General features: G+C 46.4%; 1 protein-coding gene across 1 annotated transcript in view; it reads right to left on the bottom strand.

The window, feature by feature from the left end:
- Nucleotides 1-18,956, bottom strand: part of TYRO3 (TYRO3 protein tyrosine kinase) — a 455,756-nt gene that overhangs the window by 343,796 nt on the left and 93,004 nt on the right. Inside the window, exons 2-3 of the mRNA XM_063947918.1 lie at nt 1,849-2,044; nt 783-883 (exon numbers count right to left, since the gene is read on the bottom strand). Of these exons, the coding sequence (XP_063803988.1) occupies nt 783-883; nt 1,849-2,044 (297 nt within the window). The remainder of the gene's footprint in view (nt 1-782; nt 884-1,848; nt 2,045-18,956) is intronic.

The following is an 18,956-nucleotide window of genomic DNA, read 5'->3' on the forward strand; positions in this document are numbered from 1 at the left end:
GCTCATGCATAATACAGTGCCCAGCTGTATATATGCTGCTTTTTTGCCAGGAGGTAATCAATTGCTGCCCAGGGCGCCCCCCCCCCCTGCGCCCTGCACCCTACAGTGACCGGAGTGTGTGGGTTAGTGTGGGCGCAATGGCGCACAGCTGCAGTGCTGTGCGCTACCTCATATGAAGACAGGAGTCTTCTGCCGCCGATTTTGACGTCTTCTTGCTTCAACCCGCCGGCTTCTGTCTTCTGGCTCTGCGAGGGGGACGGCGGCGGGCTCCGGGAACGGACGACCAAGGTTAGGTTCCTGTGTTCGATCCCTCTGGAGCTAATGGTGTCCAGTAGCCTAAGAAGCGCAACCTAGCCGCAGTTAGTAGGTTTGCTTCTCTCCCCTCAGTCCCACGTAGCAGAGAGTCTGTTGCCAGCAGAAGCTCTCTGAAAATAAAAAACCTAACTAAAATACTTTCTTATTAGCAAGCTCAGGAGAGCTCACTAAAATGCACCCAGCTCTGTCCGGGCACAGATTCTAACTGAGGTCTGGAGGAGGGGCATAGAGGGAGGAGCCAGTGCACACCAGTAGTACTAAATCTTTCTTACTTAGAGTGCCCAGTCTCCTGCGGAGCCCGTCTATTCCCCATGGTCCTTACGGAGTCCCCAGCATCCACTAGGACGTTAGAGAAAAATAAGTGATCCTGAAAATTTTAAATAAACTGATTTTGCATAATGATTGTTGGAATTATATGCCTCATTTTCATATAGATTCACAAATGCTCACGGGAAATGCATGCCTACCTTCCACCACAATCCAGATGCTATCTGACTCTGCCTTCAATCCATGGTACTCTGCCTCACACCAGTATCTTCCAGAATCAGGACGCTCCACATTTTTCAAGCTGAAGATACAGTTGTGTAAATTAGTCTTTTGTGTTCCTGAGTTACTACACAACATATCACTATTGCTGCACAAGTATTGTTTAACAGTGTTTTTCCACTATAAAATTGTCTACATCGCTCTTTTTTTTATATATTAGAACCTAGGTGGAGATCCCTTCCTTAGAACAAGCCCCATTATATAGTAGTGCATCCACACTAAACACACTCTGTAACCGGGGAGCTCTGAAGCAGTTGCTCTATTGAAAGCTGGCTTTTGATTTGAGGAGTGTCCACTTTCAGTAGATCTCCCCTGATCCAGCAGATTAAACTGAAGAAAGATCTGGATGCTTAGCACTGAGACCAACCAAATTTAATACAAGACACATTTTGAGACATAAGGGTGGTCCTGACAACCACCACAGCTGGGAAGTCAATCAGAACTAGTCTAGAACTTTTGGGTGTTGTAAACCTAAATGCCACTCGAGATCCCAAGATGATACATTACAACCAATTGAATTTCTGCAATGAATGTTTTGCTCATCTGGAATCCTGACTATAAATACAATCAGACTAAAATATAGTTTAAGCTATTTGATTAAAAACCTATTGAAGAGCCATATAATGATAAGGAATCTAAATGTGAGACCATTTAGAGGACAGTGAGCTCTAGTTTAGTTTGATTTTTTTTTTGTGCCACAAAAATGTTTTTATTAAACATCATCAGTCATACCGAATGTATTTATAAACTGCTAAGTGCTGCATGGATGTGAAGTATTGCATAAACCTATCTGGCACAACTCACCTCTAATATATTGCTATGTGTCCTGATAATACCACCCAGAGTATGCTATTTAGGACAGCTGCAGATTTATCTTGGTATGGGTAAATGAGGGTCTATATAAGGAAATGTTGGTACTGACTCCTTATGCCTTTTAATAATACACAGACCATGATTTGTAGCACCAGCTTGGACCAGATACAGCACCTGAGGAAGCTGATCCAATGATCTTCAGCCTCTGGAATGTACATCTGGTCGGCGCTCTGTAACGGAACTCCATCTTTCATCCACTGGATTTCTGGCTCCTCGATGCCCAGTAAGCTGCAGTTCAGCTTGGCTTCATGACCTTGAGATACTGTCAGGTTGTACCCATGACCTGTAAACCACAGTCCAGTTTCCTTTCCTATAATGACATGAAACAGTCAAGCTGGCTCGATGACCAAACTTCCAATGTGCTTTCATCAAAACATCTAATGAATAACAAATACGTAGATAAAAGTCTTAAAAGGAGGAGAGGCTGGGCACATGCAGGCCGTGTGAATGGCACAAAATGTACACATATGTACAGGAGGTCGATGCGGCATATGTTGATACTGCATGAATGTTTGCAGGCGGCATGTTGACCTTGCGGACTTGCGTTGGTGAGGTAAGCATGCCTAATCCCAAACCCAACAACAACAGCCTAACCATCACCTCAGGAGAAAATAGGCTGTAGACATTTACAATGTCAATATTATATCTTTGTCAACCTTCAGAATGTCAACATTACAGGATAAAAAGAATGTTGGGTTTGCCAGACACTGTACAATATATGTGATTTCTCAAAAGAAATGTCTAAAACAATCTGATTTGGTGCGTCTCTGGTAGAATAGCGGCAAACCTGGATGTGATAGGTCAGTCGGACAGCTTTACATTGCAGTCCTATCACTAGCCCTAGATCTCTGCAATTTGGTCCTGCATTGGAGTCCTTCTATATTGCATCTCTACACACTATAAAAGCTACACGTTATTCTATTAGTGTGCTTTAGATCGAAACGCTGATTACTTTTACCACAAACAGGAATCGTCTGCACTAGCTATAAAGGGGATCAGTCTGATTTGCCGACGGACGGAAGACAGGCTGTCAGTATACCGGAAGCAGCATTCCATCCATCAGGATCCCGACAGCCCCCCATTAAGTCCCCTAATCCTCACCTTTTCCCTACCCTAACCCTCCCCCGGTGGTGACTAACCCTAATCTCCCCCTCTAAGTGCCTGAACCGAACCCTCCATCCACGGTCCCTAACCATAATCTTCCCGTCCCTGCTCCCTAACCCCCCTTCTCCTGCTCAAACCTACCGCCCCGCCTGCGCGGCAGGACGCCAGCGTATCCTGCTGTGAGGACGATCGGGATGCTGGCTGTCAGTATATTGTCCGCCAGGATCCCATCCGTCTGGAAGCGAACTGCTTCCCCTTTAAAGCCATGTGCAAGTTATTTTGCTACATAATGAGCCTTTTCAGGCAACAAAAGGCTTCATACAGTGCTCTTTAATACGATTCAAAAGAAAAAGAAAGAAAAAAACTTTGTGGACAGAAATTACCTCAATCATATGTTGTTAACGGTCCCTTAAATCATTTTTAATTATATATCAAAAACTGTTTTACAAAAACATCCAAATGAGAAAAAAAAACGAGAATCCAAATTCCTATCAGTGAATATTTGCATGTTGCTGTGTTTCTAACAGTCTTCCCCCCCCTCTCTGTTCTCTAGAAGACTGTCATTACTGGTGAAAGTAGGTGGTGGGATACAGAGGATTCCATTAGTCACTGTATATTTTTGGCCTATCACATCTGTCAGAGCCTTTTCGCAACAATAATGATGTCACTCATACAAATTACCAGCAAAGCCAGAGAGACGTCACCAAGGCAAACTGGAGAGAAAGGATATTAAAACAAGCTAAGTGCAGTCACAAGAAATAAGATATCAGATATGATATTCTCATGTATACAAAATGGATGATAATAAAAAGTAAGAGGTACTATTGCACACATAAAACCAAAATATAGTCTACAGATATTGGGTCTTCATTTGAAGTACGTTTTCTAGTGCTATAGGTTTGGTTAGCCTTCTGAACATTCTAGTGGTCTGAGTGACCACAGATTTGGATAACCTTGAGAACATACTAATAGCTCTGATTGGCCACAGCATTTACTAAACTTGTGAATGTTCTAATGCTTTGGAATAGTGACCAGTTTGGCTAGCCCATTCAATGTTCTAATATTTGACTTGACCACAGGTTTAGCTAGTCTTGAGAACATCCTAATGCTGATTGAAAACAGGTTTGGCTAGCCTTGTGAACATTCTAATGCTCTGATTGACCACAGGTTTGGCTAGCCTTGTGAATAGGGTCTGGGACTCAGGATCGACAGCAAAAAGGTCGACAAACATTAGGTCGACGCCAATTGGTCGACGCCTTAGGTCGACATGGAAAAAGGTCGACAGGAACAACGTCGGCATGGAAAAAGGTCGACATGGAAAAAGGTCGACATGAGTTTTTTTGTTTTTTTGTCGTTTTCTTCGTAGAGTGACCGGGAACCCCAATTAGTGCACCGCGTCCCCTCGCATGGCTCGCTTCGCTCGCCATGCTTCGGGCATGGTGCCTTCGCTCCGTTACCGCTTCGCTCGGCACAGATTACCGTTCCAATCATAGTCCACGTGGATCGTTAAGTATGAAGAGGTTCCAAAAAAGAAAAAAATCGCGAAAACCTCATGTCGACCTTTTTCCTGTCGACCTTTTTCCTGTCGACCTTGTTCCTGTCGACCTTTTGCCCATGTCGACCTAAGGGTTGTCGACCAATTGGCGTCGACCTAAGGTTTGTCGACCTTTTTGCTGTCGATCTGGAGTCCGGATACCTTGTGAACATTCTAATGCTCTGATTGACCACAGGTTTGGCTAGCCTTGTGAACATTCTAATGCTCTGATTGACCACAGGTTTGGCTAGCCTTGTGAACATTCTAATGCTCTGATTGACCACAGGTTTGGCTAGCCTTGTGTACATGATGAATAGTGCTCTAGCATAAGTTAAATATGGGTATTGTCCAAGTATACTTTTTATGTGTATTACAGTCACATACTGCAGATCAGGTAAGCCATTCAATACATACTGCATACTAAATACATGTTCCAAGCTTCTATTGCAATTAGTGAAGATGTTACTGCAAGCGTGAAAGTGTTGTTATGTAGGCATTGGCGTGCCTCTGTACTTTAGTGGGGCCATGTAACACGTGCATGTAATAAATCCATTACTAAATGAACAAACCAGCAACACTTGGGTCACATCTACAAGATACAGAAATACAATGCATGCAGGGAAAACCACCACAAAATGAAAGCAATGTATTTATTTGGTTGACAGGGAAAGGACGGCAGCACAGAGTTTGCCTGAGAATGACCAATAATGCGGTCACTGGTTATGTATACACATATCCTGATCAAAGAGCGGAGTTCCTGTTCTTTATTGTTAAAGATGCTGTCCTCAGTACACCCTAACAAATATGAAGTCTCATTATTTGATCTACAAAGCAAAATAGCAGCAGCTAAAGGCTTATGAAACATCCCAGAGAACAAAACCCTCCTGTGCACTATGCCAAACAATTCCCTCTAGCTGTCCTCCTATTTCTACCCTGGTGACTGGTCATAATCACTCCTCCATTCCTGCACACTGGGGGTCATTCCGACCCGATCGCTCGCTGCAGTTTGTCGCAGCGCAGCGATCGGGTCGGAACTGCGCGTGCGCCGGCGCATGGCAGCCCTCGTGGCCTAGCGATCGCCTCTGAGACAGAGGCGGTCGCTGGGCGGGAGGGGGCTGAACGGCGGTGTTAAGCCGCCGTTTAGGGGGCAGGCCGCGGCGGCTGCGGCAGTTAACTCCCGGACAGCCGCAGTTACTCCTCAAATACAAAGGCATCGCCGCTGTGCGATGCTTTTGTATTTGTGCGGGGGAGGGCCGGACTGACATGCGGGGCGGGCTAGCCCTGTGCTGGGCGTCCCCCCGCATATCAGGGAACATGATCGTAGCTGTGCTAAATTTAGCACTATGAGACGCATCTTTCTCTGGAGGCCCCATTCTGCTCTACGGAGCATTTGCATGCCTGGGACTGGAAGCCTAGTATGTGTTTTCAGTTTACTGCTACTTAATGCTATCCTTAAATGTGTGCTACAATCAGGGGCGGATTGGCATGGAAAACCAGCCTGGGAAATGTACAGAAGCAGCCCTACTGGAGGCAGGGTATGCTGAGAGGTGGGGAGGTGGGGGGGGGGGGGGGGGGGGGGGGGGGGCACACACTCCCTCCTCATAGAGCCTGACGCAGCTGTCCTGGAGTCTTCTGCTGCAGTTGTTCCTGCAAGTTCACATTTCTAATGGGTGTGTGTGTGTGTGTGTGTGTGTGTGTGTGTGTGTGTGTGTGTGTTAATCTGTACTGCACCTGTGTACAACTGTTATAAGCATTTATCCGCGGTGCAATTCAGATGGAAAACACAGCTCCGCTGCAACATCGTCCCTGGTCACACTCAGAATCAGGGCCGTAATACTGTATACTACGCCATAGTGGTGCTTGCTATATAACGCATTTCACAGTGTCCCACATCACCACTGGTCAGACTCCGTATCAGGCCCATAATGCTGTATATTGCGCCATAGTGGTGCTTGCTACACAAATATACTAGAAAAGGAACATGCATATTTAAATAATGTTATTCCCCTTCTATCTGCTGATCGCACCCATTACAAAGACGTATTCAGGTGCAATAAATAGAAAACAACAATTACCAAAAATTAAAATGAAACACTGTCTGGCAATGATTAGCTAGTAGTTAGCAGGCCAGCATATTATATCATGTACTGTAAAGAAGGCGTGTTTGTGCCCTCTCACCCCCCATCCCCCCCCCCCATTTTTTTTTACAAAGCTACATTTAGTGTGCGCCAAATGCATGTCCAAAAAAGTGGTGTGGCTTATTGTGGAATAAGCGTAAATTACTAAATTCACATATATCTGGAAGGCGTTATCAGAACTTTCTCTCTCTCCAAGGCTTCATACATGAGCCCCATTTCCTAAGGCTGCAGCTCCGGGACTATCTGACAAGCCTCTTTTGGTCACACTTAGGGGCAGATGTATTAAGTCTGGAGAAGTGATAAGTGGAAGGTGATAACGCACCAGCCTATCAGGTCCTTAAGGTCATTTTTCAAACCCGTAATGATTGGCTGGTGCGTTATCACCTTCCACTTATCACTGCTTTATCACTTCTCAAGGCTTAATACATCTGCCCACTTAGTAGTGTACCCAGCACAACATCAAGTGCGACGGGGGGCAAGCACATGACATGCTGCAGCATGTCATCGATAGCAATATTCCCCGTCAGTTCTGCTGCATATTATGGATACATGATATGTCGCTCTGATCTGCTGGGATTGGGCGACATATCGTCTAGTGCAGGGGTTCTCAAACTCGGTCCTCAGGACCCCACACAGTGCATGTTTTGCAGGTAACCCAGCAGGAGCACAGGTGTAGTAATTACTCACTGACACATTTTAAAAGGTCCACAGGTGGAGTTAATTATTTCACTTGTGATTCTGTGAGGAGACCTGCAAAACATGCACCGTGTGGGGTCCTGAGGACCGAGTTTGAGAACCTGTGGCCTAGTGTGTAGTGTACCCAGCTTTACACTCCTGTCAGTGAGTTCAGTCAGTGATAAGTCATGCAGGCAGTGTGACAGCCATCCCTTCACTCGGGTCCTGAGACTGACAATCACAAGCTCCACCCCCCCACCCCAGACTACTGTCGAGCTGCTGCTAAATGGAGTCCGCTAAGTTATTCCTTCTTGAGGAGGAGATTCAGGAATGGTGTGTGTGTGTGTGTGTGTGTGTGTGTGTGTGTGTGTGTGTGTGTGTGTGTGTGTGTGTGGTGGGGAGGAGTGAGTGAATGTTAGTGGGCTCAGGGATACTGACACGGATTAATGAATGGGGTGATGAGTAGTAGGTGGTGTTATTAGGTGCTAGGTGAGTGTATATGTGGATGCAGAGTGAATACAATAATTGGTGCTGTGTGAGGGGCGCTTTATGAGGGCTGATGAGCTGGATGAATATGTTAATGTGTGCAGTGAGGGTGGATGAATTGGGGAGAGATAGGATAAGGGATGCTCCGGGGAGGGGAGAGCTGATTAATGGGTTCTCGGACAGGATTAGATTAGCAGATACTGGGGTAGATTTATTGAAGTGTGGAGAGAGATAACGTACCGATCTATCAGCTTATGTCACTTTACAGGCTTTCTTAGAAAAAGGACAGGAGCTTATTGGTTGGTACTTTATCACTCTCCACTTTATCTCTGATAATTGTACCCAACTGTGAGTTATTGATTAATGGAGCCTTGAGAGGTATGGCTGCAGGGTGGGGGAAGGTAACTGGTACTAAAGGGTTAATGGGTGCTGGCAGGATGGGTGAATGGATTGTGTGGGTTAGATGGGGTTATATTTGGTGTTCTATACAACATTAGACAGGATGTGTAGTGTTCACATTAGGTTGTGTTAGCAGATGTAAGAAGGCACCCTGCCCCTTTCGGAGCGCCCTGATGAGCTCCAAATGAGAGTGCTTTGGGTTGGAGGTGCTTTGTGCCTGCCGCCTCCTGTACCGAGGGGTTCAGTATGATTTGCAGATGGACGGGATGCCGGTTGTCAATATCCCGACAGCGGCATCCCGTCCATCATAATTCAGACAGGCCACCAGTATGACCCTCCTCTGCCCCCTACCCTAGGGTTAGGCCTAACCCTCCCCGGCGGTGCCTAACCCTAACCCTCCATTCCCCGCTGCCTAAACCTAACCTCCCCTTCTATGTGCCTAAACCTAACCCACCCTCCCCGATCCCAAACCTTCCCAGCCCTGCACTCTAACACTAACCCCCCTTCTCCTGCCTAAACCTAACCTCCCCCCATGGGAGGACGCTAGCGTGTCCTACTGTGAGGACGATCGGGATGCCAGCTGTCGGTAATGTGACACCGGCATCCCGAGCGACATTGGTATCTCGAAGCTTGCATTGTGTCCTACTTTGGGATCAGACGTCGGTATATCGACCCCCGGGATCCCGTCTGTTGGGAAGCGAACCGCTTCCTGTACTGAGAGACAGAGCAATTGGGCTTGGATGCCACACCTCATGCTGAGATCCCACTGAATCCACAGCCTCTGCATCAACATGGTATGAGGCAGGGGTGGGCAAAATGCGACCCGCGAACTGAGCCTGCCCGGCCCGCTACCTCCCATCAGTGTGCAATGACAAGCGGCCCGACTGGCTGAGCTGCTGGTCATTGCACTGCATTGCCTCCCAGCCGTCGGCGCCACTGAGGAAGCTTGGTCACGTCGGGTACCGCTGGCCGGATTACCTGTGACCTCAGGCGCTGTTGGGGGTGGAGCCAAAGGTAGAGCCTCAGCGTGGATGTGGGTGGCGTGCGACGGCCAGTTTGAATACATGCAGCAGCATAGGCACAGCACCTTCTGTGCTCGGGAAAGTGCACCTAAGTAAGGTACATGCGTGGATGGTAGGTGGCAGTGGGACCTGTCTGGCAAGGGGGCAGGGGTGCCGGGGGTGGGGAGCTGGCAGTTCTTTCCAGGGAGGGTCTTCTGGTAACTTTGTCTGGAGAGGGGGGAAGCTGATAATTTTGTCCAGGGAGGGGATAGACGGGAGGGAAGATAACTGTTATGTAGCCCATACACTTGTGAGATATCAGGTACAATCCTTCGATTTCGATCGCATCTGTACATTTTAGGTACCATGCGACGCGATGCGTGGTCACGATATTTTCTGTGCGGCCCTCGAGTATTCGCTGGAAAATGTTAAGTGGCCCCCCAGCTGAAATAATTGCCCACCCCTGGTATGAGGTAAACTCATGTATTTAGAGGTGTCATTGTATAATAGTTAATGGATAGGAGACCCCGCTGCAGGACTATCTATTGTATTTAGGAAAAAAGATAAAAAGAGACTTTCAAATAAAACTTATTTTACGTGAAAAAAACATTTTTGCCCAGGACAGGGGTTGGTATCGTGATCCCGGTAGTCAGAATACAGACAGTGGCATCCTGGCGTGCAGGATCCCAACATATGCTAACACTATCCCCCTAATCTTCTCTACCCGCAGCCTGACCCTAACCGGACCCTCCCTTTGCGCTTACAGTGGCCTGTACCACGTGAGTCGGGTCAGTGGTTGGAGGGATTGTACACACTCAGTCAAAAGTACAATAAGCAATATTTCTCCAACAAGAAATGCCTCCAAATATGGCCAGCTAGGCACAAATGCACCTGTGTGGAGGGGGATGACATATATATATATATACATACATACATACACTGCTCAAAAAAAATAAAGGGAACACTAAAATAACACATCCTAGATCTGAATGAAATATTTTTTATTAAATACTTTGTTCTTTACATAGTTGAATGTGCTGACAACAAAATCACACAAAAATTATCAATGGAAATCAAATTTATTTAACCATGGAGGTCTGGATTTGGAGTCACCCTCAAAATTAAAGTGAAAACACACACTCCAGGCTGATCCAACTTTGATGTAATGTCCTTAAAACAAGTCAAAATGAGGCTCAGTAGTGTGTGTGGCCTCCACGTGCCTGTATGACCTCCCTACAATGCCTGGGCATGCTCCTCATGAGGTGGCGGATGGTCTCCTGAGGAATCTCCTCCCAGACCTGGACTAAAGCATCCGCCAACTCCTGGACAGTCTGTGGTGCAACGTGGCGTTGGTGGATGGAGCGAGACATGATGTCCCAGATGTGCTCAATTGGATTCAGGTCTGGGGAATGGGCGGGCCAGTCTATAGAATCAATGCCTTCGTCTTTCAGGAACTGCTGACACACTCCAGCCACATGAGGTCTAGCATTGTCTTGCATTAGGAGGAACCCAGGGCCAACCGCACCAGCATATGGTCTCACAAGGGGTCTGAGGATCTCATCTCGGTACCTAATGGCAGTCAGGCTACCTCTAGCGAGCACATGGAGAGCTGTGCAGCCCCCCAAAGAAATGCCACCCCACACCATTACTGACCCACTGCCAAACCGGTCATGCTGGAGGATGTTGCAGGCAGCAGAAAGTTCTCCTTGGCGTCTCCATACTCTGTTACGTCTGTCACATGTGCTCAGTGAGAACCTGCTTTCATCTGTGAAGAGCACAGGGTGCCAGTGGCGAATTTGCCAATCTTGGTGTTCTCTGGCAAATGCCAAACGTCCTGCACGGTGTTGGGCTGTAAGCACAACCCCCACCTGTGGACGTCGGGCATCATACCACCCTCATGGAGTCTGTTTCTGATCGTTTGAGTAGACACATGCACATTTGTGACTTGCTGGAGGTCATTTTGCAGGGCTCTGGCAGTGCTCCTCCTGTTCCTCCTTGCACAAAGGCGGAGGTAGTGGTCCTGCTGCTGGGTTGTTGCCCTCCTCCACATCTCCTGATGTACTGGCCTGTCTCCTGGTAGCGCCTCCATGCTCTGGACACTACCCTGACAGACACAGCAAACCTTCTTGCCACAGCTCGCATTGATGTGCCATCCTGGATGAGCTGCACTACCTGAGCCACTTGTGTGGGTTGTAGGGAGGTCATACAGACACGTGGAGGCCACACACACTACTGAGCCTCATCTTGACTTGTTTTAAAGGACATTACATCAAAGTTGGATCAGCCTGTAGTGTGTTTTTCCACTTTAATTTTGAGGGTGACTCCAAATCCAGACCTCCATGGGTTAATAAATTTGATTTCCATTGATAATTTTTGGGTGATATTGTTGTCAGCACATTCAACTTTGTAAAGAACAAAGTATTTAATAAGAATATTTCATTCATTCAGATCTAGGATGTGTTATTTTAGTGTTCCCTTAATTTTTTTGAGCAATAAATATATATATATATATATATATATATATATATATACACACACACACACACACACACACACATATACATACATACATACATACATACTGTAACACTGTAGGGGTGCAAGGTGCCTTTTCCTGGGGAATATGGCAGCACGCAGCAGCTGAGGAACAACACAAGTCCAGTTTCTGGTACAACTGACCCCGGCCAGTTTTATTGAAACAGAAAATAAAACAATCCCCAAAATAAAAATACCTTGCCTGTCCTGGCACTAACTAAACATAAGATGTTCCTAACTGTCACTAAACAAAACACAGAGTTCTTCAGTACATACTGTATAGCTTACTTGCATCAGAAAGCGTGTCTCTCACACACAGATCCTGCAGCCTTCCCAGGCAGTCTGCCCATACTAATCAGGTTAGAAGCACTATATCACTCTTACACAGCTGAAACCCTGATTAGCCCTCTGTGAGGCCAAAGACCCGAACTGGGCCCAATGTCTAGAACTCGCCTTATCTCTCTCTCAGAGCCTTTACCCAGCTTTTACAGCAAACTGAAAAGGTTCAGACAAAACAAAAAGCATTTTTCCTAGAAGTTAACATTTTCTAAAACATGTAAGACAAGAACCTGGGACAAATATACCTGCCCTCAAACACTATCCCAGTGTTCTTGTCACATATCCCCCTCCCCTGTTTCGACCTAGGGGCCGGAACACTTGTAGCCCCCAAACAGAAGATGCGAGACAATGCATCTGCGTTGGCCAATTGTGTTCCCGGTCTATGTTCGACAGTAAACTTAAAGTCCTGCAACGCTAGAAACCATCTAGTTACACGAGCATTCTTGCCTCTATTTACATACATCCATTTTAAAGGGGCATGGTCTGTCACTAGTCTGAATTGTCTACCCAAAAGGTAATATCTCAAGGTATCTAGTGCCCACTTAATGGCCAAAGCCTCCTTTTCCACAATGGCATACCTTTTTTCATGCTCATTGAGTTTCCTACTCAAATAAGTGATAGGGTGTTCGTCCCCATCTCTGGTTTGGGACAGCACAGCACCTATCCCTACCTCTGAGGCATCTGTCTGTACCACAAATTCTTTTGAAAAATCTGGTGTTATCAACACCGGTTGTGAACACAAAGCCACTTTTAACGCTTGGAACGCCTTTTCTGCATCCGGGTTCCATGTCACCACATTTGACTGCTTCCCTTTGGTAAGGTCTGACAACGGCACCGCTGTGGTCGCAAAATTAGGAATAAACCGTCTATAGTACCCAGTAATTCCCAAAAAAGCCCTTACCTGTTTTTTATTCACTGGACGAGGCCAGTTTTGAATAGCATCAACTTTATTCAATTGGGGCCTAATCAGACCTCTGCCTATGGTGAAGCCCAAGTATTTGACCTCCTCCATTGCGAGGCAGCACTTCTTTGGGTTAGCAGTTAACCCTGCCTCTCTGATTGAGTCCAGTACTGCTTGTACTTTAACCAAATGTGACCCCCAGTCTGTACTGTGAATTACCACATCATCCAAATAGGCAGCTGCATATTTTCTATGGGGCCTCAAAATTTTATCCATCGCCCGTTGAAAGGTTGCTGGAGCCCCATGCAACCCAAAGGGTAACATCTTATACTGGTACAGCCCCTCCGGAACCGAAAAGGCTGTTTTTTCTTTGGCGCTATCAGATAAAGGTATTTGCCAGTAACCTTTGGTCAGGTCCAATGTGGTGAGAAACCTGGCTGTTCCCAGCCTTTCTACAAGCTCATCCACACGGGGCATGGGGTATGCGTCAAACTTGGACACCTCATTTAACTTACGAAAGTCATTACAGAAGCGTATGCTACCGTCGGGCTTCGGGATGAGCACTATGGGACTGGACCACTCACTGTTAGACTCCTCTATGACTCCCAGTTCTAACATGGTTTTAACTTCCTTAGAAATAGCTTCTCGCTGAGCTTCAGGAATCCTATATGGCTTTAAATGAACCCTGACCCCTGGTTCTGTGACAATGTCATGTTTTATTATGGTCGTTCGGCCAGGCAGCTCTGAAAATACCTCCCTATTTTGGATGAGAAATTCTTTAACCTGATTGTTCTGATCAGCTGATAATGTCTCTGACACCTTCACTGCGGGAAGCAACCGGGGTGAAGACACCGAAGGGCAAGGCTCCGCTGACAGAGACAACCTATCTTTCCAGGGTTTGATTAAGTTAACATGGTAGATCTGTTCGGGTTTTCTCTTTCCCGGCTGGTATACTTTGTAATTAACCTCATTCACTTTTTCCCTAATCTCAAATGGACCCTGCCATTTAGCTAGGAATTTGCTTTCCACAGTGGGTACCAAAACAAGAACTCTATCTCCAGGAGCAAATTCCCGTATCTTGGCACTCCGGTTATAGACCCTCTGTTGAGCACTTTGGGCCTGTTCCATGTGCTCTCTGACAACAGGTACCACGGCTGCAATCCTATCCTGCATTTGTGTTACATGCTCAATAACGCTTCTATAAGGAGTGGGCTGTCCTTCCCACGTCTCTTTGGCAACATCCAACAGCCCTCTGGGGTGTCTACCATACAACAAATCAAATGGAGAAAACCCCGTAGAGGACTGAGGAACTTCTCTGATGGCCATTAACAAGTAGGGCAACAAACAATCCCAGTTTTTCCCATCTCTCTCAACAACCTTTTTTAACATACTTTTTAATGTTTTATTAAACCTTTCCACCAACCCGTCAGTTTGGGGATGGTAGATGGACGTCCTGAGGTGAGTGACCTTAAATAACTTGCACAATTCTTTCATGATCCTTGACATAAATGGAGTACCTTGGTCAGTCAAAATTTCTTTTGGTATTCCCACTCTACTAAATACCTGCACCAGCTCCCTAGCTATCGCCTTGGTTGTGATAGTGCGTAAAGGGACAGCCTCAGGATATCGAGTGGCATAGTCCATAATTACCAGGATATACTGATGGCCCCGAGCAGACTTTAACAAGGGCCCCACGAGATCCATGGCTATTCTGTCAAACGGGACCTCTATAATAGGCATGGGAACTAGTGGGCTCCTGAAATGGGGTCTAGGGGCATGATACTGGCATTCAGGACAGGAAGAACAATATTCAGACACTTCTTTATAAACCCCTGGCCAAAAGAACCTTTGTAAAACTCTTTCAGTGGTTTTTTCTGCCCCTAAATGTCCTGCGGTAACGTGACTATGAGCTAAATCTAGTACCGTTCTCCGATAAGGCTGGGGAACTACCAGCTGTTCCACCACATCCTCACCCCTTTTGACAATGTGGTACAAGAGCTCATTACAGATGGCCATGTGGGGATACGTAACCCTGTCACCTGGTACCACAGGTTCCCCATTAACAATCTTAACATTCTCTCTAGCCTTTATTAAGGTAGGATCCTTTAACTGTTCAGACGCAAACAGATCCTTCTTTACCTCCAGGTCAGGCACGCTTTCAGTTCTAACTACTATGTCTCTGTTCCCGGCAAGAGGGTCCTCACTGGACTCCCCATCTGTCACTTCCCCAGCCAAACTAGCAAAAGACAAAGGGCCAGAAAGTTCCGAAGACCCACGTACATCCATAAAATCACCGGTATTATCAACTGGCTTTTTACTTCTCACATCTGTTGATAACCGTGATTCCCACAGTTTCCAAAAATGAGGAAAATCCCTCCCTATTATGGCCTCATGCACCAAGGTAGGGACCAGTCCCACTTTAACCATTGCTGACCCACAACAAGTTTCTATATTCACCTCAGCAGTGGCATAATGTTGGGTATCCCCATGTATGCAAGTTACCCCAATAGGTATTTGCTGGACCTTTAAGGGGTTCACTAACCCAGCTTTCACGAGGGTAACTAAACTTCCTGAATCTAGCAAGGCCTCTACCCGGTTACCTTCTAAGAACACATCACACATTTGTTTTTCCAGCTCAGGTGAAGGTACCACAGTACAGGCTAACCTAGCAAAGAAAGACATTCTGCGACATTCAAAGGCAGCATCACATTGCATGGGTTCTTGCGTGACTGGGCAATTGGCAATAACATGACCTGGCATACCACACCTAAAACATTTAACCACACGATTATCAACCCATTTGGGCAGCATAGACCGTTCTAGCCCCATTGGCCTGTTTCCAGGGCCAGTGTTTACAGTCTCTCCAGCCTTGCGTTCTCTTAACCGCCCAGCAACGTTTTCCCACGGAACAGTCTTACCAGTCTTTACTTAAGGGCGCTGTCGAGGATCTATGGGTTGCTGGGTGGTCATCAGTAGTTCCTCTGCTGCCAAATACCTCTCTACCATGTCCACTAATTGGTCAGCAGTACCCGGGTTTCCATGGCTCACCCACTTGCGCAGGACCATGGGCAAAGATCTCAAGTAGCGGTCCATGACGACTCTTTCCACCATCTGGGGACCAGTTAATGTCTCTGGCTGCAGCCATTTTTTTGTTAGCTGAATAAGGTCGTGCATCTGGGAGCGCGGAGGCTTCTCCATAGCGTACAGCCAACGGTGCACCCGTTGTGCTCGTACTGACAGCGTGACTCCCAGGCGGGTCAGGATCTCAGTCTTTAGTTTATCATAGTCCCGAGCCTCAGCAGGGCTTAAATCAAAGTAAGCTTTTTGGGGCTCACCTGACAGGAAAGGTGCCAGCAGACTGGCCCACTGTGCTTTCGGCCAGTTCTCACGCTCGGCAGTCCTTTCAAACGTGGTCAGATAGGCCTCCACATCATCAGCCTCTGTCATTTTCTGCAGGAAGTGACTGGCTCGTATAGAACTAGAGCTGGTTGGAGCACTGACGGCCACATCTCCAACCCGAGCTGCAAGTCTCTGCACCACTTCTGCTAAGGCCTCTCTATCCTGACGCTGTTGCCTGTAAAGTTCATCAACAACTGCCTGCTGTTGTCTCTTATTTTCCTCCATTGCCACCTGCTGCTGTCGGTTGGCCTCCTGCTGAGCCGCTGTAGCTTGCAGCAAGGCTTTAAGCAGATCCTCCATGTCAACAGATTTTTCAGGCGGCTTTGCAGCTGCTTTCACCCAGGACATATATCAAACCCTCAGGGGTGAGTCTCAGTAACTTCACACTGGGCTGTATCTGCATAAACCACCGTTTTCTGCAGGCCTCACAAAGCTGCTGCTTTCACTTATGCGCAGAACGGCCTGCTCGCATTCTCCACCAAGTTGTAACACTGTAGGGGTGCAAGGTGCCTTTTCCTGGGGAATATGGCAGCACGCAGCAGCTGAGGAACAACACAAGTCCAGTTTCTGGTACAACTGACCCCGGCCAGTTTTATTGAAACAGAAAATAAAACAAACCCCAAAATAAAAATACCTTGCCTGTCCGGCACTAACTAAACATAAGATGTTCCTAACTGTCACTAAACAAAACACAGAGTTCTTCAGTACATACTGTATAGCTTACTTGCATCAGAAAGCGTGTCTCTCACACACAGATCCTGCAGCCTTCCCAGGCAGTCTGCCCATACTAATCAGGTTAGAAGCACTATATCACTCTTACACAGCTGAAACCCTGATTAGCCCTCTGTGAGGCCAAAGACCCGAACTGGGCCCAATGTCTAGAACTCGCCTTATCTCTCTCTCAGAGCCTTTACCCAGCTTTTACAGCAAACTGAAAAGGTTCAGACAAAACAAAAAGCATTTTTCCTAGAAGTTAACATTTTCTAAAACATGTAAGACAAGAACCTGGGACAAATATACCTGCCCTCAAACACTATCCCAGTGTTCTTGTCACAATACATACACACATGATTCCTATTCCTACTCTGCTTGGTAGGGGGAAGTCTGAAAGAAAAGGTTATACAGGTTGAGTATCCCATATCCAAATATTCCGAAATACGGAATATTCCGAAATACGGACTTTTTTGAGTGAGAGTGAGATAGTGAAATCTTTGTTTTTTGATGGCTCAATGTACACAAACTTTGTTTAATACACAAAGTTATTAAAAATATTGTATTAAATGTCCTTCAGGCTGTGTGTATAAGATGTATATGAAACATAAATGAATTGTGTGAATGTAGACACACTTTGTTTAATGCACAAAGTTATAAAAAATATTGGCTAAAATGACCTTCAGGCTGTGTGTATAAGGTGTATATGAAACATAAATGCATTCTGTGCTTAGATTTAGGTCCCATCACCATGATATCTCATTATGGTAGGCAATTATTCCAAAATACGGAAAAATCCCATATCCAAAATACCTCTGGTCCCAAGCATTTTGGATAAGGGAGACTCAACCTGTATTTGCGTTTTGTTTGATTAGCTTTCAACAGGTTCCCTGCGACTCGGGTGCTTATCAGGAGTTTCCAGCCACTTACTGTAATGTGTATGATTTGTGTACGGTGTCCTGTGAAGCCACAGCTCTGACAGTGGGGGTAATTCTGAGTTGATCGCAGCAGCAAATTTGTGAGCAGTTGGGCAAAACCATGTGCACTGCAGGGGGGCAGATATAACATGTGCAGAGGGAGTTAGATTTGGGTGGGGTGTGTTCAAACTGAAATCTAAATTACAGTGTAAAAATAAAGCAATCAGTATTTACCCTGCACAGAAACAAAATAACCCACCCAAATCTAACTCTCTCTAGTCTGCACATGTTATATCTGCCCCACTTGCCACACCTGCAGTGCACATGGTTTTGCCCAACTGCTAACAAATTTGCTGCTGCGATCCACTCTGAATTACCCCCAATATTCCTGGCTCTGCTCCTATCATTGGTATGGGGAGGGAGGCGCATTTGGTACCTGGGCAGATTTGGTTGCATCTCCTGTTTGCAGCCAACTCTGCATAGGTAGCAAATATCAATTTTCCTTCCAACACATTTTACATTTGTGCTTCGTTGCAAATTGGGCCTGATTCAGAGTTTTACGCTAATGTAATTACAATTGCTATTTTCTAGGCTACAGAACTGCTAATGTTAGCAAGTGAAGCTGCCTCTCAGAAATGATGCCCATCGGAGCTATTGCAATTCATTCGCAGTTGCGTACACATTTGCAGCCTTAATACAAAAACGAGGAACAATCATCTGCTCAAGTAGGTCTATGGGTGATGCAGTTCATTTTCCTAACGACAGGATCCCAGCGGTCAAAATACCAGCGCCGGACTCCCGACAACAGGGAAAATGCCAGAGGTCGAAATCCCGACAGCCCCCCCCCCCCTCTATATTCCCTCTATGGTGGTGGTCCATGCCACCACCCAAGGAGGTATATAATAATGTGGCGCTCGCCACCAAGCCCGAACCGTGGCGAAGACAGCAAGCCTGCGAGGGTTCACCCTGCAATCGAGGTTGTCATTTCTACTGGTTGGGATTCTGACATCGGTACTGTATACTGACCGCCGCGATCCTGACAGTCGGGATTTCATACTGAATCAGTCTTTGGCTACACAGACT

The sequence above is a fragment of the Pseudophryne corroboree genome, chromosome 12, assembly GCF_028390025.1.
Source record: "Pseudophryne corroboree isolate aPseCor3 chromosome 12, aPseCor3.hap2, whole genome shotgun sequence".
Classification (NCBI taxonomy): Eukaryota; Metazoa; Chordata; class Amphibia; order Anura; family Myobatrachidae; genus Pseudophryne; species Pseudophryne corroboree.